The sequence below is a fragment of the Phocoena phocoena genome, chromosome 10, assembly GCF_963924675.1.
Source record: "Phocoena phocoena chromosome 10, mPhoPho1.1, whole genome shotgun sequence".
Taxonomy (NCBI): domain Eukaryota; kingdom Metazoa; phylum Chordata; class Mammalia; order Artiodactyla; family Phocoenidae; genus Phocoena; species Phocoena phocoena.
Genome location: NC_089228.1, coordinates 63,971,511 through 63,995,454, shown reverse-complemented (window position 1 = coordinate 63,995,454; position 23,944 = coordinate 63,971,511). Strand labels below are relative to the sequence as shown.

The window sequence follows — 23,944 nt, the reverse complement described above, 5'->3', positions numbered from 1 at the left end:
TTCATAATCTTCTCTAAACAGAGCAGACAAATGTATCACCTTCAGTATAGTTTCAGTTAGAGATTTTAACTGGTTGCTTTGCCATTCACAACCTGTTTCATTCTCATGGTTTGAGTTTTCAAGGTTTTTTTTTCTTTCTGTTCTTTAATTCCCACACTTTCTTCCATCTCATAACTTCTAGGATAAGCAGTTCTTTAAATTTTAAAAAATTTTTGGCTGTGATGGGTACTCGTTGTTGCGCACGGGCTTTTCTTTAGTTGCAGCGAGCAGGGGCTTCTCTTGTTGTGGAGCATGGGCTCTAGGCATGCGGGCTTCAGTAGCTGTGACTCGTGGGCTCTAGAGCACAGGCTCAGTAGTTGTGGAGCATGGGCTTAGTTGCTCCGCAGCATGTGGGATCTTCCTGGACCAGGGATCGAACCCGTGTCCCCTGCATTGGCAGGTGGATTCTTAACCATTGTGCCACCAGGGAAATCCCTCAGATAAGCAGTTTTAGGCTTTCCTGAAGATGAGTGTTTTCATCCAAACCACCCATCATTTCTCTCCAAAGTTCTACATTCTTCTGAGATGCCTTTAAGATATTTTTGGTGTGTGTTACTGGGCATTGGAGGATTTTGATGCGTCTTCAAGTGACTGTGCGTCTGTCCTTGAAGGCGAGCAACATCACTCCATGAAATGAAAGGTTAGGAGCCTCGCTTTTCTGTCATTGTCAGGAAACTCTACTTATCCTCAAGGGAAGAGATGGACACGTTCAGATTTTTGTCGAGTGCTCGTAACTTCGGAGGACCAACCTCCACGAGAGGTGACTCAGGCCTCCTTGGTCTTGTAAGCAGTCTGATCTTCTCTCTGATTTTACCATAGTCTTAATCCCTGGCACAAAACCTTTTGGCTCACTCTTTCCCCCTCCTTAAAGTATGTGGGCTCTTTAGTATAAAGAGCAGATACCAGAATTACTGGGAAACTCACAGAGAATTGGGCATCGTCCCCAGCATTCTGACAACACAGGCAGAGCACCACACAGCTGTTCCAGGGCTGCTGGAAAGACATTTCTGTGGCAGTCAGCAGGCCCTCTCTGGCTCCAGAGAACACTGCAGCTCTGTCTCTGGTTGCCAGTGACCTGTGAGCCACAATTGATGGCATGGAATCCTGCAGAGTTCTGACCCAAACGAGTGCCTGATATCCAGGGCAGACCATCAGTGGGGCTGGGAGACGGGGAGGCCAAGTTCTGTAAAACAGGGCTCTCTAACTCTGCTCTGCGTGAGCAAAGAGAAAATGCACGAAGAGAAAGTGGAATGATTTGCGTGGTGCATTGGGGAAAAACGCAAATGGCTGACTGCAGCCGGAGAAGCACTGGCCTCCGTAGACCCTGCCTGGCGAACCTACAGCAAAATCCCTACCGCTGAATTCCAGTGGCAAACCTGGGAGGCATCAAAGCAGGGCTGGTCATAACCCATTCTCTGCACAGGAGTGTGGCAGGGCCTATGGTGGCATTTTCTGCAGCAGGGGACTCGTGTGCTCTATCCCTGTTCACCTGCTCACTCTTCTCCTGATTTAAAGTTTTCTCCTGCAGCTCAGAACCCTGGTCTACCTCTGGACATCACAGGGACCTCTCACCCCTGAGGACTCCCTATCTTGTCTGTTTTTGGTCAGTGAAGGGCTTCACCAAAGGCACTAACTTATAGAGCTGGATTTCAACTGGAAGAATTCAGGAGAAATTGAAGTGTTCAATATTTCATGGATTTTCGGTGGAGCCAGTTTGTCGCCGTTCCATCCAAGCATTCCCGGATGGTGAGGCTCTCCTCCAGTGGCCCTGCCACCTGTAGCACGTGGCTCCCACGCTTGCCTGGATTGGTCTGCAGTCCACTGCATCACCTTCAGAAGTGTGCCTCCATGGAGAGCCTCTGAAGAGTGGGCAGGTCCTTCTTCCAGCTGAATTTGCTGACTTCTTTTTTATTTTATTTTTATACATGCCACATTCCTAGTATCTCAAGCCCAGAGTTTTATTGTCCATCACCCAGGACTGTGCCATGAGTCCTGACTTGTCCTCAGTATCTTTATCCATGAGGGAAATGAGAGAACCATCAGTGGAGGCCTGTCTGGGGACTCTGAAGGGCTCCAGGGTTCAGGCTGCTGGTGCCCTGCTCCCAGGAGTCCTTCTATCTATGGCTCATTCTTGAGTCAGAAAAAGCCACCTGGGTGTCAGTGGGTGGGCTCCAACTTTCTCACGTTTCTCCATGTGGCCAGGAACATGGCTGCCCTCAAGACGTATTTAAAGAAATGAACATTACCTAGTAACTCATTCAGGTGTCACGTAAGTCAAGGGGATGGAATCAGAACGGCTCAATCTCAGAATGCAATCATGTAACAACATGATGAGACATATCTCTGTCTCTATAATCTCCATCTCTATCTCTTCTCTCCGGCCGGGGATGCTGTAATAAAATACCATAGACCAGGTGGCTTAAACATAAACAAATATTTTTATTTCTCACAGTTCTGGAGGCTGGGAAGTCCGATATCAGGGTGCCAGTGTGGTTGGGTTCTGGGTGAAGGTCCTCTTCCTGGTCTACTGATGGCATCTTCTCATTTGTGTCCTCCATGGTGGAGAGGGAGGACTCTTCCTTTTCTTACAAGGACAGTAATCCCATCATAGGGCTCCACCCTTATGACCTAATGACCCCCCAAAGGCCCCCACTTTCAAATACCATCACATTAGGGCTTCAACATATGAATTTTGAGGGGACACATTCAGTCTATAACAATATAACTATGTTTATATAAATAACTATATATAGGACTAGTTTCAGCATTCAGCTGGTATTTATTTAGTGATAAGTAGATATAGATCTTTCTATAAAATTCAATAAAATCTATATATTCATATATGTACACATTATTTGATAGAATATATATAAGTATATAAACATAGTCTATAATTATATATAATTATATATTATTATACTATATTATATTACTTATAGTAAGCACTAAATAAACACTTACCAGCTAACTGCTGAAAGTAGTCCTAACCTGCTTTTAAAGATTTGGCAATTATAGAGAGAAAGTATGCAATTAAAAAAAAATTAATGGAGAAATGACTATAGAAATATTATCAATCTTCTGAGAAATTTAAAAACAAATAGGTAGGGACTTTCCTGGTGGCAGAGTGGTTAAGAATCCGCCTGCCAATGCAGGGGACACGGGTTCAAGCCCTGGTCCAGGAAGATCCCACATGCCACAGAACAACTAAGCCTGTGCACCACAACTACTGAAGCCCACACGCCTGGAGCCCGTGCTCTGCAACAAGAGAAGCCACCACAAAGAGGAAGCCTGCTCACAGCAACAAAGACCCAACGCAGCCAAAAAAAAAAGGTAAATATAGAGTAAGGCTTGGTTGGATAATTCCTTTAGCCTGTGATGTTTCTCAGCAATGGAATTCTTGGCTTCCAGCTAGTTTGGAGGAGTCCTCGTTGTCATGGTCGTGTACTTTACTGTGCTCCCCTCTTCTTGGGGCAAGGGAAAGTGCTTTGACTATAGTAGACGTGCAATAACTATTGATTAAATAAATGATATTGGAATAGGAATCTAGCAAGTGGTAAGTCATGATGGGTTTGCTATTTCATTCATTCACTCATTTATTTACTCAACACAAAGTACTTATCCCCTGCTGCACATCAGGCATCGTTCTAGACACTGGACGTTTATGGCGGTGAATAAGACAGACAAGTTCCTCGCTCTGAAGGAACATATTCTGAAAAGAGTGGCAGAGCATCAACAAACCAGTGAAAAAATATCTAGAAGTGGTAGCTGTGGTGTGGTGGTATGAGTCTAGGGAGAGCTGGATTCCAGGCGGTGTGGCGAGAGGCCACCTGGCAGGAGCTGCAGGCTCAGAATTATAGCCACAGCCAGGAAAGGACAGGAGAGAAATACCCCAGCCACTCTCTTCTGGCCTCTGACCTCTCTGAGGTCTCCTATTGGATAAATGCAACCTCTTGGCTGAAGAATCTGAGTCTGGATGATGCAATCCCTGGGGGTCAGACTCCCGGAGCACAGAGCAGGGCAGAGAAAGAGCATGATCAGGGGCCAAATGTAGTCAATTAGAAAGATTTTACCACGTCTGAGCACGTTGAGGGCAGGCTCTAAGTTGGGTTTACTTTTCTCTTCCCCATAGGGCCAAGGAACACAAAACTTGGCAAGAAGCACATGCTTATTAATTTCACTGTGCTTCAGAAATAGAAACATAGATCGATGGAACAGGATAGAAAGCCCAGAGATAAATCCACGCACCTATGGTCAACTAATCTATGACAAAGGAGGCAAGGATATACAATGGAGAAAAGATGGTCTCTTCAATAAGTGGTGCTGGGAAAACTGGACAGCTACATGTAAAAGAATGAAATTGAACATTCCCTAACACCATACACAAAAATAAAATGGATTAGAGACCTAAATGTAAGACTGGACACTATAAAACTCTTAGAGGAAAACATAGGCAGGACACTCTATGACATAACGTCACAGCAAGATCCTTTTTGACCCACCTGTTAGAGTAAGGGAAATAAAAACAAAAATAAACAACTGGGACCTAATGAAACTTAAAAGCTTTTGCACAACAAAGGAAACTATAAACAAGACGAAAAGACAACCCTCAGAATGGGAGAAAATATTTGCAAATGAAGCAACTGACAAAATATTAATCTCCAAAATATACAAGCAGCTCATGCAGCTCAATATCAAAAAGCAAACCACTCTGGTGGCGCAGTGGTTGAGAGTCCGCCTGCCGATACAGGGGACATGGGATCGTGCCCCAGTCCGGGAGGATCCCACATGCCGCGGAGCAGCTGGGCCCGTGCGCCATGGCCACTGAACCTGTGTGTCCGGAGCCTGTGCTCCGCAGCAGGAGAGGCCACAACAGTGAGGCCTGCGTACCGCAAAAAAAAAAAAAACAAACCCAAAAACCAAACAACCCAATCCAAAAATGGGCAGAAGACCTAAATAGACATTTCTCCCAAGAAGACATACAGATGGCCAAGAAGCACATGAAAAGCTGCTCGACATCACTAATCAGTAGAGAAATGCAAATCAAAACTACAATGAGGTATCACCTCACACCAGTTAGAATAGGCATCATCAGAAAATCTACAAGCAACAAATGCTGGAGAGGGTGTGGAGAAAAGGGGACCCTCTTGCACTGTTGGTGGGAATGTAAACTGATACACCCACTATAGAGAACAGTATGGAGGTTCCTTAAAAAACTAAAAAAAGGGCTTCCCTGGTGGCACAGTGGTTGAGAGTCCGCCTGCCGATGCAGGGGACACGGGTTTGTGCCCTGGTCTGGGAAGATCCCACATGCCGCAGAGCGGCTAGGCCCGTGAGCCATGGCCGCTGAGCCTGCGCGTCCAAAGCCTGTGCTCCGCAACGGGAGAGGCCACAACAGTGAGAGGCCCGCATACCGCAAAACAAAACAAAACAAAACAAAACAAAACAAAACAAAAAACTAATAAAAGAATTACCATGTGACCCAGCAATCCCACTACTGGGCATATACCCAGAGAAAACCATAATTTAAAAAGACACATGCACCTCAATGTTCATTGCAGCACTATTTACAATAGCCAGGTAATGGAAGCAACCTAAGCGCCCATCGACAGACGAATGGATAAAGAAGATGTGGTACATATATGCAATGGAATATTACTCAGCCATAAAAAGGAACAAAATTGGGTCATTTGTAGAGACATGGATGGATCTAGAGACTGTCATACAGAGTGAAGTAAGTCAGAAAGAGAAAAACAAATGTCGTATATTAATGCATATATGTGGAACGTAGAAAAATGGTACAGATGGACCGGTTTGCAGAGCAGAAATAGAGACACATATGTAGAGAACAAACGTATGGACACCAAGGGGGGAAGGTGGCAGGGGGATAGTGGTGTGATGAATTGGGAGTTTGGGACTGACATATATACACTAATATGTATAAAATGGATAACTAATAAGAACCTGCTGTATAAAAAAATAAATAAAATAAAATTCAAAAAAAATTTAATTGTGCTTTGTATGGTTGGCTCTGCGTGATCTAAACGTGTGTTTCAGGCATCGGTCACCCCATGGGGGTTCTGGTTCCTCACTCTCCCTGGGGGAACACAGCATCAGTTCACGATGTATTACAGCAATGTGCCTGGTGCAGTTAGGCCAGTGAACATTTGCTAAACAAGGATCTTTTTGCATGAACAATTTTCTTTGTTACCCATATGCAGAATTGTGATAGAATAAAACATTTCTCAACTTCAAGCCTGGAATAAATGGAAAAGTTTCATAAAGTTTAGGGAAGAAAACCTGGGGGGCAGACTATAATCATTTCAATTTCCTTTTCCCTCTGTCCCTGAGGAATCCTCTCTTGCTGTGGTGATTAAGAATCGATGCATGGAGGGGAGAGAGATAAATTAGCAGTTTAGGATTCGCAGATACACACTACTATATATAAAACAGATAACAACTATAGAACTATATTCAACATCTTATAATAACCTATGTTGGAAAAGAATCTGAAAAAGAATATATATATTTTTATGTATGCATATATATATGTATAACTGAATTACTTTGCTACACCTGAAACTAACACAAAAAGGAAAAAAAAAGAAGAATCGATGCATGTATTCCCTCTCTTAGACTCTCCATGACATGCTCTCTTTTCCCAAAACCATTGTGCATTGGGAACCTTCTTGTATGGCTGGAAGAAGAGGAATTTAGTCACAGATGTGGACTTTACAGTCCATATTGTCTTAGAAGAGGTAAAATCAAGAAGAGTGTAGAGCATTTCTAGAAGTAGAGGGACAGGGAGACCCAGGGGGGCAGAGGTGTGTGTGTGGGGCTTGTGATATTAGACGGGTTTCCTTGAGTTCATTAGAACTGGATTTATGCAGATACCCAAGGCTTACAGAACCCATTTAATGTATGCTGTAGACCTGTAAGGGCCCTGAATTGAGAAAAGGCTGCAAGAGTTGTCTGGGCTTGTCCTTCAGAAGGGGAAAGGCAAGGTATAACAGGGGAGATGAGTGCAAGACTTATGACCCGGGCAAGGGGTTGGCGGTGGGGGAGAGCCCTGTGTAGTGTGAGCGGATCCCTAGGGGTGTGGTGGAGGAAGGTGGTTCGCTGGGCAAGCTCCTCGCTCCATGGACAGCCAGGGAGGGAGATGAGAGCTACGGCTTCCAGAATGTAATCCTTCATTGTGCAGAGACAATCCTCGATGAAAATTTTTCTTTTTCCTCCCGGTGTCACATGAAGACATCCTTCCCCAGCTCCCTTGCATCTGGGTAGGGCCGTATGCCTACTTCCGGCCGAAGTGATGTAGATGCAATTGACATCAATCACCTCCATACCTGGCCCACCAAAAATAGACATAAATCACCTCCATACCTGGCCCACCTGCTCAGTTTCCCCCTCTCATTGAGGGGGAAAGGTATCCCCAACATGGAAAGAGAATTTCTGAATGTGGAGCCGGTGGTTATAACCTAAACATGAGCACAAAGCAAAGACAGCCAGATAAAGGGCGTCCAAGTTCTCCAATCGTGTCACTGGACACTTCCCTCCTTTGGGTACGTGTTGAAATGCTTGGGAAGGGGGTGCAGTGGGAGAAATGTTTGTTAGTATAATCAAGGTCTTGCTTCTTCCATTTTGGTATATCACCCCTTCTGGGCTAAATAATGGTAATTTACAAGGGCCTCCTTTTTGAAGATTGCAATCACTTCTATAGCCATGATTGAACAACAAGGCAAAGTCCGAATGGGGGGTCAGTATGAGTCAGCCTGACTTTATAAGGCATTTCTCTGAAAGGGATAAGGAAAGAAGACCCATAGGATCTTTAGGCTAACCTGAGGCTAATGTGCCTGTCCAAAGGTTCAGGAAAAGTGCCTCCTCTTCCGCGCCACTCCCTAAAGAGCAGGTTTGGTCTGAAACTGCGTGGAAGGTTGGTGCTGGCATAAGGAGTAATGCGTCTGATACCCAGGTTCATAGACCAGCCGGCAAATGTGGCTAGAAAGGAAAGCAAAGGGGATGAGCAGGTGTTTCCAGAGTCACGGGTTGGATCTCTCTCCCTCAAGGCCTGTTCCCTTTCCTGAAATGGACCTTCACTGCACTTCCATACCACCTTGACGGAGGAAAGCCGAGAGGAGTGTTCAAATGTTTTTCACCTCTAGTCTTTCTACCAAGCTTGCCAAGTACAGCATGTGCAAAATGGCTGTTCCTTTGACACACAAAGGAATTATTTCAGTGGGATGAAATAGCTTCATGTATGTTATGAGTTGGATAGATGGTATGTGAATGCGGGGGCGGGGGGTGGTGCTAACCTGTAGGGAAGCTTGGAATTCTGTGAGAGTTCAAAGAAAACACAAAGAAACTCTGGGGCCCCTGGCTGGGATGCTCAAAACTGGGAACATGGCTTCTGTTTCGGTTTGGAGGCCAATCCACTCTCTTTACATGGTCACACAGCTTGGAGAGCCTTAAGAACAAGTATTTCTGCCATTTAGAATTTTCTAGAAATGACCAAGATGGTTTCAACTGAGTTTTAATACTTTACTGCTAACTCAGATCAAAGGTTGAGCATCTCATGTTTGTTCCATATCATTTGCTCATCTGGACGGTGAGGTGGAAGAGAAAGGCTGTGAGGGCTGGTCTGCATAACAACACAATTTCATTTCCTAAAAAGTGGTTTCGTTGCAAATGATGATGAACCTGAGTCTGCGCCAGGCTGGCTGTGGTCAGGGTGGATCTGAGATGAGAAACCACACTTAATCCATGACTTCTACATGGTCAGGACTAAGAGACAGACCTAGGCTTCTGTCTGAGTTACAGAGCAAGTCACTAGTGATGCTTTATCCCTTTTTATTTTTCACTAGTCTTCAAGTTACTGGAACAGCTTTTCAGTCATTTGTCGCTTCCTTTTTTTGTTGTGTTTTGTTGAGCTGAGTCATCAGGAAAACTAAATAGAGAAAAAAAGAGAAAGAAACCAACAGCCCAACCATCACAGAAAGAACACTTCAAAACTACCCATATCTGATCACTGACAAAGCGCTTATTGAATGCAGCTTTATTGATAGAGAGGAGTTACAAACATGACATACCTTTTAGTTTGTTGTTCCTTATAGAGTACAAGAATGTCTTAAGCAAACAAAGAAATTTTGGGCCAAAATTTGCTAAATAATACAAAGATTTTTAGGAGTATTCAAGACAAGTATTTTATTTCGAGTTCCCTGAGAGGGACATTTAAATGGTCTTGACCCTCTCAATGTGCTGGAGGGTAAATTGTTAATATTTTGGAATCTTTAATTCTCATAATTACCATGGAGGAGTGTTTAGGAAACTAGTCTATCGTTTTTAAAATATGAAAAGAAATACTGAAAAATAATTCCTTTGAGTGCTGCCTTGTGCTAGAGAATATATCCAACAGTGGCTGGGGTGGGAATCTAGCTCATTCAGAGAAGAGTCATTCAGAGTGGATGACATAAATTCACTTCTTTGTAACTCAGGGAAAACATTAATTAAATGAAGTGATTTTAGTTTCTTTTATCTAGTAACTTTGTTGAACTCGGAAGCTATCTGGCCAGGATAACCAGCAAAATGTGGACCTCTTAACACTTACATATTTCCAAGCAAACCTCTATCTACATGCATGTTTGTAAAATACACTTACTATAATTGCTGCTCTGCCTTAAGTCACAGACCCAGTCAGTACATTCTCTCATTCTTCTTACCTCAGTTATACCTCCTCACTCATAACAGTCCACTACCATCTAATCCTTGTTTAGAATTATATTCATCTGTACCATTCCTGACCTCCTTATTCATAACCATTCTTACAACATAGGAAGTAAAAATAAAACTCATCCAATGCCACTGAAAGCAACTAGTGCAGGAGGGTTAACAACTTGGCACCAAGAACCTAACCAAAAACGGACAGACTACAGGCTGGCTCCCTGGAAAGTTTTATGTCAGGTCTCTGGCCCACTCCGAAAAAGAGAGTTTGAGTTTTATTATTTCAGCTGCTGGGTAACCTGCTATTTCTCTGATACATTGAACCAATGCTTTTATTTCATCACAGGACTCTGGTATTACAAAAATAACAAGTCCTCTGCTTTCAGAAAAATAAAAGGAGGTATCGGCTTGGCTCCTAAGACTTGGGAGTGTGACTGAATGTAAGCTTACAACGTAATGAAAATGAAGTAATTTTCCAGTTGGAAAACATGGGGAAGTCGTCAAGTTTTCTAGAGGTACCTGCTTCAGTAGTTGGGTTAAAGAGTGTGTTTCACTGCCACGTGGAAGATGACAGGCATTATTTTGATGCTGCATATTTTCATGTCTTTCAGTGGTCTGTGCAGGATGTTCCAGGAGGTAAAACCTTCACCCACCCTTAGGTTCCATGCTCCCTTCCAATTTGTTATGTCAGAAATTCTGGAATTCCAAATTCCTATTGGTCTTTGTTTATTGACCTAATGGTTGAAGCAGGAGATACAGCAGCAATGCACGCAGGAACCTGGGTAGCCCCAATATTTGTATACTGTGAGTCTTCAGATAACCAATGTAGAAACTACGTTAAATGGTCATTTCAAATGCTCTATCCATTCTAACACATCTCCAGGGTCACCTCTAGAAAGCCACTGCCGAGTTTTTGTGCACCGTATTTTACAAAGCTCTGATAGATGAAAAATCCTCTAGTTTCAGCATCTTTCCTCATTCATCCATGATAAAATATTACAGTTGATTGACTCTTATTTCATTCCAGCCTTAAGCCCCCCACTTATACTTCTAGGATCTCAATGGGAGATACATCTCTTGGTGAGCATCAAGAGATTATGTCTATTTGCCCACTTATGACCTGTAATTCATAATACATCACCTTTTGTCTCTCAAAATTAACGGTATGCTATAGGCTTCTCGATTGTATGAAAATATATGTTTATACCAAACTAAAAGATGTTACAGTCACCCTCATATAGGCTTTGGAAGTTGTGTCCTAAACAACTTATTACAAATGAAAAGCTAATTTTACCCAGGTGCTGCAAGGACAAAGTCTATCTATAGGTTGTACATCGTGACTTAAGAGCTCAGTGATATAACCAGCTCCATACACTGGTTTCTCACACAGGTTTATTTTTCAGCCTGGGCTGATAAAGAATCAAGGAGCAGATCTGCTCTGTACTTGGAGAAGCTCCTCCTGCCCTGTGTGGGGTTAGGAAACAGCCCAGTGTTTTTACATTAATAACGTTTTGTTCTCAACCCGCAATGTTCTAGCCTTTACGCGAGTGTTACCATTAAATACCCAGAGATTGAGCTTTCCATAAGGGGCAATGATATAAAATTGTTCCACAAAGTGTACTACTATATGAACCACTTTTCACAGTTCGAATAAAATATTTTCAATATAAATATTGTAACTCTAGCCATAACCTATCTACACACAGTGGGAGAGGACAGGGTTCATGAAAACCCAGTTATACTGTCATAGATGTCATGTTTCACCATTTAAATAGTTTGTCTTATTTCTCAAAATCCATTTGCACATAACCCATAATTTATAGGCCCTTCCTCTCCAAAACAAGTGAACTATCAAAAGAATAAAAGGATAAATTAGAAGAAAGGAAAATATGTATCATTTACTGCCATCATTCCCTTGCTTCCAAACTTGGCGAACATATAAGAAAAATGATATGGAGCTGATATAGCTTAATTTGCAAAGCGAATTTGGAGCAGATGAAATTTTAAAAATATATAATCAAATGGGCATATATTATCTTAACATTTCTATAGAAAATGAACGTGTTAGATTTTTAATTAAGAAATCAGGATTGAAATCAATTGGTAAACAATAGAATTTACCAACAGGGGGACCCATTCATCCTGCTATTGCCAAATCCAGGAATTCCAAATGTTTCCTTCATTCTCACTCATCTAAAAGACTGGAAGAAATCCAATTATTGTTATTGGTTGCATAACCTTCAGGCTGCATATGCCATACGTTAAGGATCCTTACAGACAGAGTCTTATTTGGTGTTCTTCTGGGGGCTTACATGAAGGTCAAGGTTGCCTTTAACCATCTTGATGTAGTGTTTAGGGTGAGAGTACTACTTGCAATTCTTTTAATGGGGGACCAAAGTAAAATGTGAATACTTCTAGAAGAAACAACAAAATGGTTTAAATTTGCCTATAAATTAGATGACTGATGTCAGTTCCTTCTTTGAGAGAAGGATTTTATGATAGGAAATACTTTTGGGGGCCTGAGGCAGGGAGGAGGGTATCACCGCTAAACCAAAGGCATCAACCTGTCAGCCCCAGGGTGGAATCCCTGTTACTTTCCCGTCAGTATTTGTCTTAAGCTCTATGATTTTCTCCTGGGATGCCTTTCGAAATCCTTTACTCAGGCATGTATAGGTAAAGAAACTGCATAGAAACACAGAATTAAATCTTAAGTCCTTATGGATGTAGATTGATTTCCATTTAAAAATGAAGCCTATAAAGGAATATTTTAAACTTCCTAAAGAAAAAAAAGAGAAAGGAAAATAAACTTTTGTACGAGAAATCTCTTACACAGGCTTCGTGTGTATTGAAGTGCAGAAGCACAATCTCAAATGTGGGTGTAACCGCTCTATGTTTAGAAAGGATGCCGCGATGGAAGTGCCCACCGCGAGTTCTGTCTGCCACCCAGTGGCCGCTGAAATAAACGGCTTCTTTCCTTTGTTGGCTCCGGCTCTGTATTTTGCTTAAAAAAGAAAGAAAAAAAAAAAAAAATCGACAGAGAGGTAGATGATGCCACACAAGCAACTGAAAACCACCAAGGCAGATGCCTCGATGGATCTGAAAAGACTTCCCTGTAGTAAATGTTAGATAGTTTCCTTTCCTTTAGCTCACTGCTGAACCGCGACGCCTATCTTCTCCCCCGCGAGCCCGCGGCTCCCCGGGTTCAGATGCTGACGGGCACGGAGGACACCGAGCTGGCGCGGGACTCTCGGGTCACGTGATTGGGCATGGCCAGGGTGCAGCACGACACGCCCACGGTGGCCTCGGGCAGTTCGTCGTCCTCCGTCCACTCGTTGAGTTCGGGGCTGAAGCACTGGATGCACTTCTTGTACTTCCTCTCGCCCTCGTTCCAGCCGCCCAGCAGGTAGGCGCGGCCGTGCAGCGTCGAGGCGCCCGCCGTGCTCACGCCCACGGGCAGCGGCGCCGCGTAGCTCCACTGGCCGGTAGCCGGGTTGAAGCTCTCCACGGTTAGCACGTCCACGCGTTCGCCGCGCGGCCCCAGCTGGCTGCCGCCCATCACGTACACGCGCTCGCCCAGCGCCACCGTGCAATGCCAGCCCCGCGGCGTGCTGAGCGCCGGCAGCTCCTGCCACGCATCGCGGGCCGGGTCGTAGGCGCACACGGAGCGCGAGTAGGCGCCGCCGATGTAGCCGCCGGTCACCAGCACGCGGCCGTCGGCCACCGCGCTGGCGTGGCAACAGCGCGCCACCTCCAGGGGCGCCTTGGGCTGCCACTGGTTGGCGGACGGCACGTAGCACTCGAGCGAGGCCAGGCTGCCCTCGGCGTTGCGGCCGCCCACGGCGTACAGGAGCCCGTTGAACACGCTCAGGCTGAAGTGCGTCCGCTTCTGGTTCATGCTGGCCAGGTGGATCCAGGTGTTGAAGCGGGGATCGTATCTGGAAGTGGTAGAGCAAGCGTGACAGCCTTGTGGGCGGCAGCCGGGGAACCCAGGTGACGCCGCCAACCAGGACGTGGGAGACTCGACACTATCCTTGCGAGGAGGCTGGGGACCCATCGCAGCTCCTCGCCTGGAGGCTGCTAATCCTCTCTCAACCAGTAAAAATATGTGACCCTTGGTAAAGGCAGGGCAGGCATAGGTGACTCGCCCTCCTCCCGTTTATAAAAGCAGCTACTGGGAGACCACCCCGCTGAGACCGACCTCCAGTCCCCTTTTCTTCATATTCAAATCCATCATCCCGCAGGATTTAGGGGATGCGCACGTGGAGGAAGGGTGGAAGCTGGATATTTGTGGAATCGGAGAAGGGAATATGGCCACATTAAAGTCAATTCCACATATCTTCAGACACCAGCCACCCCTAGCTCATTCTCATGGCTTAATCAAGAAAGTTGACTGAGTTCCTACGTTCTCACAAACCCCTTCTCGTTCACGCACCTCTCCTGGCCATTGCCACTGTAAAGCTAAGTCACTAAGTCTTCTGTCATCTGTTTAGATCGAGAATAATAGAACTCATGTCCCAGTGCATCAACAAAGCTTTAACTTTTGATGCGTCTCTATTTTCTAGCACTTATTAGTAGGTCTGACTTTTCAGTGTAGGGGTATATTTTTTTCAGTGTTCAGCATTACAGTTATTATACCATAAGCACTGAAGTCAATACCTCAAAAACAGTGACTTGGGTACAAGTAGTTATCAGCAGGAGGAAAATAAGGCACCCATAGTAAACTAACACTTTCCATAGTTCCAAGTATTGTAAACACAGAACTGACTCTGTTTGATGTTCATTCATATTTGTCTCATTTCACCTCCAAATCAAAACTTAACCATAGCTATAAATTAAGGGCTAAAAATCAATTGTTTGGATTCGTTTAAATGATACACATGTACATATAATGAAACAATAAAGAATATTTTTTATGATTTACTAGATGAATTTTCAGATCTTGCTCATTAGCTATGTTTGCCTTTGAACCACTACCATGATAGAAGCATGACTTTCTGAACATTTCATGTATATGGAGGTTTAATTTTTTATTATAAATATACAAAATAATATGCATTTGAATTCCACTTTCTGCAGGATTTATCATGCTTTTACTCTTGTTTACATGTATCAAAAATATTGATGGTATTCAGTCTTTAAAGAAATATTTAAAGTTAATTAGCTGCCACATTTTTAATGATCTCATTCTGGTTGCCAGTTATAAATCTGAAGTCATCAGTAATAGTCCACTTAGAAAGAAATTTTGTATCATTTTAATCTTTCTTACCACTTAATGTTAAAAACTAAATTTGTACCCAGTTTCTTTCAAAAAGGCAGGGCATTGTGGAGAGCACCCTGACCAGAAATGAGAAAATGTGAATTCTACTTACTAGTGGTGTCACTTCTCTGGGTGTCAAATTTCTCACATGTAAAATCAGAATCATCATATCTTCCGTGCTCGCTTCATTGGCTTATTGGGAAAATTATAATGCATAATATATGTGAGTGCACTTTATATAATGTGAAGTGTTATATATATGTAATGTGGCATTATTATTATTATTGATTTACTGAGCCAATGAATTAAGCTAATGATTAACTTCATTCTATGTCAGGGCAATTTCCTCATACCATTGAACGATTTCTATTCCTAATAAAAGAGCCAGTACCTGCAGAAATTGCTGACTGCATGCTTGGCTTGATTTCTTGCATCATTCTGGTCTTCACCACCGGCCACATAAAGAAATCCATCCATCACAGCCACGCACTGATTAAAACTCTTGGCTGGCATCTCTGTAAGCTTGCTCCATCCATTTTCAGGGTCTCTATACAAGACGTCTCTGCTAAGGGACTTCTCAGTAAGGCCTGGACGGCCCCCCACAGTGACAAGCACACGACAGCCCCCTCGGATTCTCGTGCGTCTAGACTGCAATGTGTTCTGATGATAGGGAAGTAAGTGGTAGTTCATAGCATCTACAAGAAGCTTGTGACAATCAGCGTCTTGCATCATTCTCGGTACTGACTGAACATAACTGACCAGGTCTTGCGCAGAGATGGTACCAAAGCGAATATTGCTCAAAAGATCGGCAGCATATTTCACTCTCTTTTGGTCAAATTCTAACCATTTCATTGCAATCTGGAATGCTACTATTTCAGAAGGCAACTGTAAGTCATCATCCATAAGAAGTTCATTAATTTGCTCAAATGTAAGTTTCATAAACTGATCTGATTCTGCAAATTCAAGGAAGTTATCCCGGATAAATTTTTGGGCTGCTGCCTTTGCATTTCTCAGGGAGTATGTTTCAGCAATGTTAGCAATGTACATGCAATTCTCAACACTCATTTCTTGTATCAGAAAGTCACTGCACATCTTGACAAGGGTATGGATCTGAAGATAAACAGCAGCAGAAATAATGCTTCCTATGGTATACAAGGAGAGAGTGAGCTTTCCAGTGTAGGCGTATGCAATGACCGTGGCCAGGCCCAGCGGTGCGATATCACTGAGATCTACCCTTTGGGTAGAGGGGTCTTTTTTTAGGATGTTGTAAAAGTACTCACTGCAAGAAGCCATCACTGACTTGTGAACGTCAAAGGATTTTGTTTTGGTGCCGATGACTAAGTCGCAAAGGAAGCTCTCCTGCCTCATTTTACTTAAACCTTCCAAGAGGTTGGGGCCGTAAGAAGCATCTGTTAATTCAGAAGAGATGCAGCTAAGGCCATTGCCTCCCTCCAGGAGCCCATTCAAAGCGTTGAGTTTGTTGAGGGGGCTGTCTTCTACAATGATGGTCATCTCATTGATGTTGCCTTTGTTCTTTCTGACAGTCTTCTTTTTGGGGGCCATGGTGGCAAACACACTGTCACAGGCAAGAACTTGCTAAAAAAAAAAAGAAAAGACACGGTTTTATTTTAATTGTGCATTAAACTTTGAAATGCTACATTGAGAAACTTTCCTTTTTTTAATAAGATAGTAGTTTTTTAATGGCATAACGTAGATTGATTAAAGTCTCAAAACTAGATTTAAAGACTTACATTAAACTAGATGCACATCTTATTCACCGTTTACTTCAGCATCGATCATTGTAGACAATTCTAGAAACATTTATATTATCAAATGAGACCTCTCAATAGCTATATGGCCAAGTAATTTTATGTAGCAGAAATGACCCAATATTCTCTGATCTACCTGTACAGTTATTATGGAATAGTAGTTAAACATCTTTTTAAGGGCTTAGTTTATGTTCAGGAAAAAGTGAATGACAACTACCCTGAAGTTTTTCTCTCTCAATAAAATATTATAACACTAAAATTCAGGAATCCGTGTTAAATGTAGAATATATATTAGAATAAACGTGGCTAACAATCAATGGATAAGGAATTGTAATGATAGTCAAGTACTTTCTACTCTACATAGTCACTAAAATAATTTCCAGTTGAATTTCTAAATGACTCACAAACACACACAAACTTACACAAGAACTAGAACAAAGTAGTTTTTAAAAAAATCTTAGAGTAGGAAAGACCCTCTTAAGCATAACATAAAATCCAGAAGCATAAAGGGGAAGACTGAAATATCTGAATATTAAAAAAATGAAAATGTATATCTATAAAACAGCACCAACTATTTAAAAGACAAGCAACAGACTGTGAAGACAAATATTTGTAACATTTTTGACAGATAAAAGGTTAAAGTGAAGTTAACACAGTATTTATTTTTATTTACTTTTTGGCCTTGCCGGATCCTAGTTCACCGACCAGGGATCGAACCTGGGACCCAGCAGTGAAAGCGCCAAGTCCTAACCACTGGACCGCCAGGGAATTCCCTAACGATATCTAAAGGGCTCATAAAGTTAATAAGTCAAAGGTAATCCAAGTAGAAAGTGGACAAAGACTATGTCTAGGTAACAAGGTTGTTCACAGAAAATAAAATACAGTTAATATTTTTAAAAAGCTGAGCTAACAATAATCAGAGAACTGTCAACTGAAATCCAGAGAGCCTTTTTATTTTTTTGTCATCAAATTTTGCTTATCAAGTGGTTAAAATATTTTAAAATATTCAGAATATCAGATATTGGTGTGGTACTCTCCATACACTGTTGATGGGAGTATAACTGATACAGTCTTTTGAATAATAATTTAGCAGCCCATTAAGAATAAAAACTATTTTTATGCTTTGACACTAAAGTTCTAAATCTACTAATGTGCCTCTTAGAAATATATTTATATAGATGCTGACATATTAAGGACAGTAACCATTTCCTATTATCAATGTTATAAATATTTGAACCAGTTTTTAAATCTATAGGAAGTGTAGATTTAGCTCTATTACATAGCTCTGAACAGCTCTAATATTAACTGTAGCCTTGAAATATATTAAGTTTACCAAATAAATACATGGCCCTTAAAGTATCACAGATTAAATTATTTTAGCCCTTCTCAAAATATTGGGCATAGTCATCAGAAGATGCTACACTTAGGCTTTTTATTTTTATTTTTTTTTTGCTATACGCGGGCCTCTCACTGTTGTGGCCGCTCCCGTTGCGGAGCACAGGCTCCGGACGCGCAGTCTCAGCGGCCATGGCTCACAGGCCCAGCCGCTCCGCGGCATGCGGGATGCGGGATCTTCCCGGACCGGGGTACGAACCCATGTCCCCTGCATCGGTAGGCGGACTCTCAACCACTGCGCCACCAGGGAAGCCCCACTTAGACTTTTAGATGGATTTTATCTATAGCCTTTCACTTTCTTGTGAAATTACTGGTGTTACTTTTTTCATTTTTATTTTTTATTGAAGTATAGTTGATTTACAATGTCATCTTAGTTTCAGGTGTACAGCACAGTGATTCAGAATATATATATTCTTTTTCTGATTCTTTTCCCTTATAGGTTATTACAAAACATTGAGTATAGTTCCCTGTGTTACACAATAGGTCCTTGTTGGTTATCTATTTTATATATAGTAGTGTGTATATTTTAATCCCAACCTCCTAATTTATCCCTCCCTCCCTTTTCACCCTTTGGTAACCATAAGTTTGTTTCCTATGTCTGTGGATCTATTTCTGTTTTGTAAATAAGTTCATTTGTATCTTTTTTTGTTTGTTTTTGTTGTTTTTTTAGTTTCCACATCGAAGTCATAGCATATGATACTTGTCTTTCTCTGTCTGGCTTACTTCACTTAGTATGATAATCTCTAGGTTCATCCATTTTTTTTTTCATTTTAAAAATAACAAAATCAGTATGTGTAGTTCAACAACTCACAGTTTGCTTTATATCATTCCAGATAATTGTATATGCTTATGCAAACTTATATTTGCATAGTTTGAGCAGTGGTGTGCTGGTAAATCAACTCTCCAGGGGGGGAAAATACCCCTTATTTGCAAGGCGCTAATTTCTTTAGTACAAATACACTCGTTGTGGTTAGTTTTAAGCTACCAACAACCAGTTTGCTAAATTCCTGAAAATGTAAATTGGTTCTCATGAGCTCCAGCATACCACTATAAGAGAACTTGTGTCAAAACAAGTTTATGCTGTATTATTCAGCAGTTTGCTTTTTTCACTTGGATGTACTCATGTACATCTTTCCATATCAGCACATACATAAATTTATATCATTGTCCCTAACAGCTGCATAGATTCCCATAGTAAGGATATATAAAACTTGTTCAATTATTCTCTTGTTGATGCACATTTAGATGTTTAGGTGTTTTATAGTTTTTTGAGGGTGGTGTGTGTGTGTGTGTGTGTGTGTGTGTGTGTGTGTGTTTTTGTCTCACTGTTGAGTTCATCCTGAGAGGTAAAACTTAGCTTTGATCCCCCTTGAAAGTCTTCAGTTTAATTACTGGAATAGATGTTAAAAACAATTCCATAACCTTTCTGTTGTGTTTGTTCCTGTTCTTTTCCATGTGGCAGGAGAGTAGCAAGTAGGTAGGAAACAGAGAAGGTCTTTTGCTTTGCCAGGGCTTTTTTTCTTCCTCGTTAAGCTCTGTCGTATTCACATTTGTTTTTGTTTACAAGACTGTAGCACATTTGTCCTTCCTCATTCTTTCTTGCAGGCAAAGCCACATGCATCCTTACCTTGTGAAACAGATTTTCAACCCACCATCATTTTAGTCTTCAAATGCATTTGACTTAGGTGGTAAGTGTCCCCTTGTTGGATTTTTTCTGGGGAAAATTTAAAAAATTTTGTTCAGCAAGTAGTTATCAGACGCCTGTTGCTGTGTGGACGGCACTGTACTGGGAGTGATGGAGCAAATACGATATGTAATCTGTGTTAAATAAACAATGACAAGTACAAAATGACAACAAGAAAGTAGGGAATCGCAGCAGAGTAACTTAAAAAAACAAAACAAAACAAAACAAAAACCCAGTAGATTCTACCAGTAGGAGCACAAATGTGTTTTTGGAAATGGCCCTGTCTATTCTCCTGGAGGAAGTCCTATGGGCAATTTTTTACTCATTTGGACGTCAGGCTTATAACCACTCATTGTTTTGGAGGAAATCCTGGGAATTAAACAATACGCTTGTAAATAATCCATGAGTCAAAGAAGAAATTAGACAGTATTTCAAACTGAATGAGAATGAAAATGAAAATACAATGTAAATACCAGCTCCACTATTTATCTGAGCTGTGAGTTTCCATAGATTACTAACCTCTTAGAGTCTCCACTCTACTGGCTTACCTCTAAAGTAAAGATAATAATGGTGCTTGCCTGTCGGGTGGTCCATGAAAGCTTAGTGAGAAATGTCTGTACAGCATTTCATAGGGTGTCTTGCAAAATGCGAATGTTCAAAAAATTTGAATTGTTTTCATTAAAATCAATAACCTTCTTAGATGTGTTTTAGGGAATGAAGGAAGTAACCTGTTTAAGCTTTCGGGTGAAACCAATCAGAGAAAGTGGCCACAGGATGGAGATGCAGTCATGGGGATCAAGAGTAGATTTCTGGAACAGTTAAACATTTCTAAGGGATTTTTGAAAATGCCAGGGAGAGAAATGGAACTCATGCAATGACATAGGCTGAAGAACAGATTATTTACTTTGCTATGAATGAGAAAGGTAACCCTGGAAATTTAAGAAACTTGGGACATAGGTTATGCCAGGAAAATAACAGATTATATAGAACAGATTGAATCTATGAACCTGGACTTCAAATTTCAAATGAAAGGAACTGTTTTGTTGGAGTGGGGTTAGGATGGGAAGATTTGTAGATAACAGGAACCTTGCCGGTTCCAGGAATGAAAGGTTTTTAAGAGGAGTAGGTATAGGAGGGGGAAGGCCTTTAAAGCAGAGGAAATGCCTGTTATGGAAGCAGGGAGGGGTGACTCGGCACGGGATGTGCAGACGAAGAAGATTGCTGGAGTGAGGGAGACAGGTAGGCAGGTAACACGAGGATACAGAAAGGATGCTGGATACCAGGAAGGGTTTGAACTTGATGAGTTGCTATGCAAGTGAGAAGGATTAAGGAACCTCCAGGAAGGAGAGGGCGCACTGAGGCCCTAGTGAAATCAGTCAAATTTCCTCCACGGCTTCCTTCTGTTACTTTCTGTTGCTGCCTTCTCTTTCCTCCATGGTCTGGCCTTCTTGCTGCCCCTGGTGTTCCCGTGGAAACCCTCATGACCCTTTATCTGAATTCTCTTGCCCTTGTCCCATTTCTCCAGGGCCCTACTGGGTGACACATTAGCTAGTCTGACAGATGATCCAAGCTAATCCATCAGTGGGCAAATCTACTCTTCCTCCCAGAGATGCACGTTTTTTGGAGTTTTTGGGTTTTTTTTTATCACTGTACTCCAATGAGTCACATACAATTTCTAACAGAGCTACCACTGTGGAACATATACGCATATTCTTTAAACTAATATTATATTATTATTTACATAATATTTTAACATTAATCAAATTACATTAATTTAATCTTAATATTATTAATATTTTAAATATATACATATTTTCTTAATAAGAGAGGGTTTTTAGAATCCTCAAAATCACTGTGTAAAGGTAACTGGCTTCTTTAGCTCTGAGATTCAGGAGACCATTTAAGAGAGTTTTGAAATCAGAGCCTGCAGACCACTTCCTGGTGGCCATATTTCCCCAGATATGCTCATAAATTCAGTCTTTCTCTACTAGAACTGCCATTACATCCTGTTCCTAGGTCTGCACCTCGAAGGTGAGGCTCTCCATCCACCTGCCCAGGTGTTCTCAGTCTGGGCCATATTCCTCCAATAACATGCTGAAGACCCTTCAGAGGAGTCTGGGGACCAGGCTCACTTCTTGGAAGCTGGGCCAGGCTCTGATGTTGTCCTCTAGGCTGCAGAGGTGTTCACTGCTCCCTACATCCCAAGAAATGCTCTTCCTCTGGCCCTGCTCTTCCATTTCCCAGGGAGGTGGGGCTCCGGCCATGGCTTTTCTCAATTTAAGGCAAGTATGGTAGGAGAGCTACAGGGTGTGCTCCAGTCCCTACTGCAGGGGAGACCAGCTCCCTCTCCATGGATGATCAAAACCCAGAGGCTATGTTCTCACAGGGCAGACTGGGAAGCCTTTGATGACTCTCTAGGACCCTCACACTGAGGCCTTTCTGACATGTCACACTGGGTACACACACACACACACACACACACACACACACACATACCCCATGCCAATTGACCAACTAACCAGCATTTTCCTACAATCACACTTGAATGAAAAGCAAAGGCAGCCTTAAAGGAAAGAAGTTATAAGAGGGCAGCCTAAGGACTCATGAATGGAAGGAAAGGGGAATAGTTTAACTCACTTCCATTTGCTCATCTGGTCACGGTGCTGGACTGCCAGGCTGATGGTGTGGGCTTGTAGAGGATGATTAGAAAAAAATGGAATATTCACAGAAACGTACTACTCAGCTCCAAGGTCATATGTGAACAAGTAGTCAAAGCAATTTGCACAGAAGTCTCATTGTCTTTTCAATTATAACATATATAATTTTTACAGTTATACAAATGTTCACTATGCACCCCTGGGTCATATTGTAAATGATCACAAATGGTGGTCACAGTGATACCAAAACGTGGCTACGAGGAAGAGGCAGTGGTTACAACGAGTTGCCTGTACATGTTCTTATACAATACAGAGTGTGACCTGGTGTTGAGTAATCCATTTCTTTTTTTTTTTTTTTTTTTTTTTTTTTGTGGTACGTGGGCCTCTCACTGTTGTGGCCTCTCCCACTGCGGAGCACAGGCTCTGGACGCGCAGGCTCAGCGGCCATGGCTCACGGGCCCAGCCGCTCCGCAGCATGTGGGATCTTCCCGGACCGGGGCACGAACCCTTGTCCCCTGCATCGGCAGGCGGACTCTCAACCACTGCGCCATCAGGGAAGCCTGAGTAATCCATTTCTAAAGCATTCCATTCTTATTGATTCAACAAGCTGGATGGGGCTTTCACTTACTCTTGTTGTTTTCAAAGCTTTTTGTCTTTTTCTTTTCTTTTTTAATGAGTGAGGGCCTTGTGGCCAGAAGCTCAGGAAACCCCCTCCCCAGGCTTGGTAGCTGGGCAGTCGCTGTGATTTCCACACCCCAGGGAGGACTTTGACTGGGGTCATGGTCAGTCTGCATGGGGTTTGCATGGTGAGGGGACCAGCCTATCTGAGCTGCCTGCAACTGGGACAGTTTCAAGACTGTTTCTACGTTTTTCCTGAAGCACGAAGGGCATGATTCTCCCTCCCCAGCCATGGGGCTCTAGTGAGTTGTCCCCTTGGGATCAAAAAAGAGTTTACAGGTGCCCCGGGACCGTTAGTGGCCCTGCCGTAGCAGGACATGCTGGACAGAGCAGGTCGGATGAGCGGCTATTTGGAGGCACTGCAGTGCCCCCCCGTCCCTTCCCCTTCTGGGTAAAAGAGGAGACTGCACAGAGCGCAGAAGGTTGTGGAAGGCTCCCCAGGCTATCGGAGCTATCCCTTCATTCTGTGGAGGGAGCTCAGAGAATTCTTCTCTGGTCGTGGACCCCACGCCTCCTTCCCTCCCCACTCCATCCACTAGTGCCCAGAGCAGCCTCCCAGGTCCCCTGTAAGAGCTGCCTGTTAGAAAGTGGCAGAAGGGCAACAGAGGCACGATTCCACGCCCTCCTCCCACTGCCCACTGCTGGTCTTGGCTCTTGTGTCATTTCTATGATGATAGTGTCGTGTATTCAACACGTGATAACAGCTGGGCAGTTAAGTGAGCCGTCAAATTTGCCGTGATCGGGCTTCCCT

The 23,944-nt window shown here is 42.7% G+C and overlaps 1 protein-coding gene across 1 annotated transcript; it reads right to left on the bottom strand.

Annotated features, from left to right (window-relative positions):
• Positions 1 to 12,955: 12,955 nt before the first annotated feature.
• KLHL31 (kelch like family member 31) lies at positions 12,956 to 16,573 on the bottom strand. Its single transcript, XM_065886342.1, has 2 exons — positions 15,402 to 16,573; positions 12,956 to 13,688 (listed from the first exon to the last, which is right to left on the bottom strand). Exons 1-2 carry the CDS (start codon positions 16,571 to 16,573, stop codon positions 12,956 to 12,958), a joined length of 1,905 nt encoding a protein of 634 aa, XP_065742414.1.
• Between the last annotated feature and the right edge of the window lie 7,371 nt (positions 16,574 to 23,944).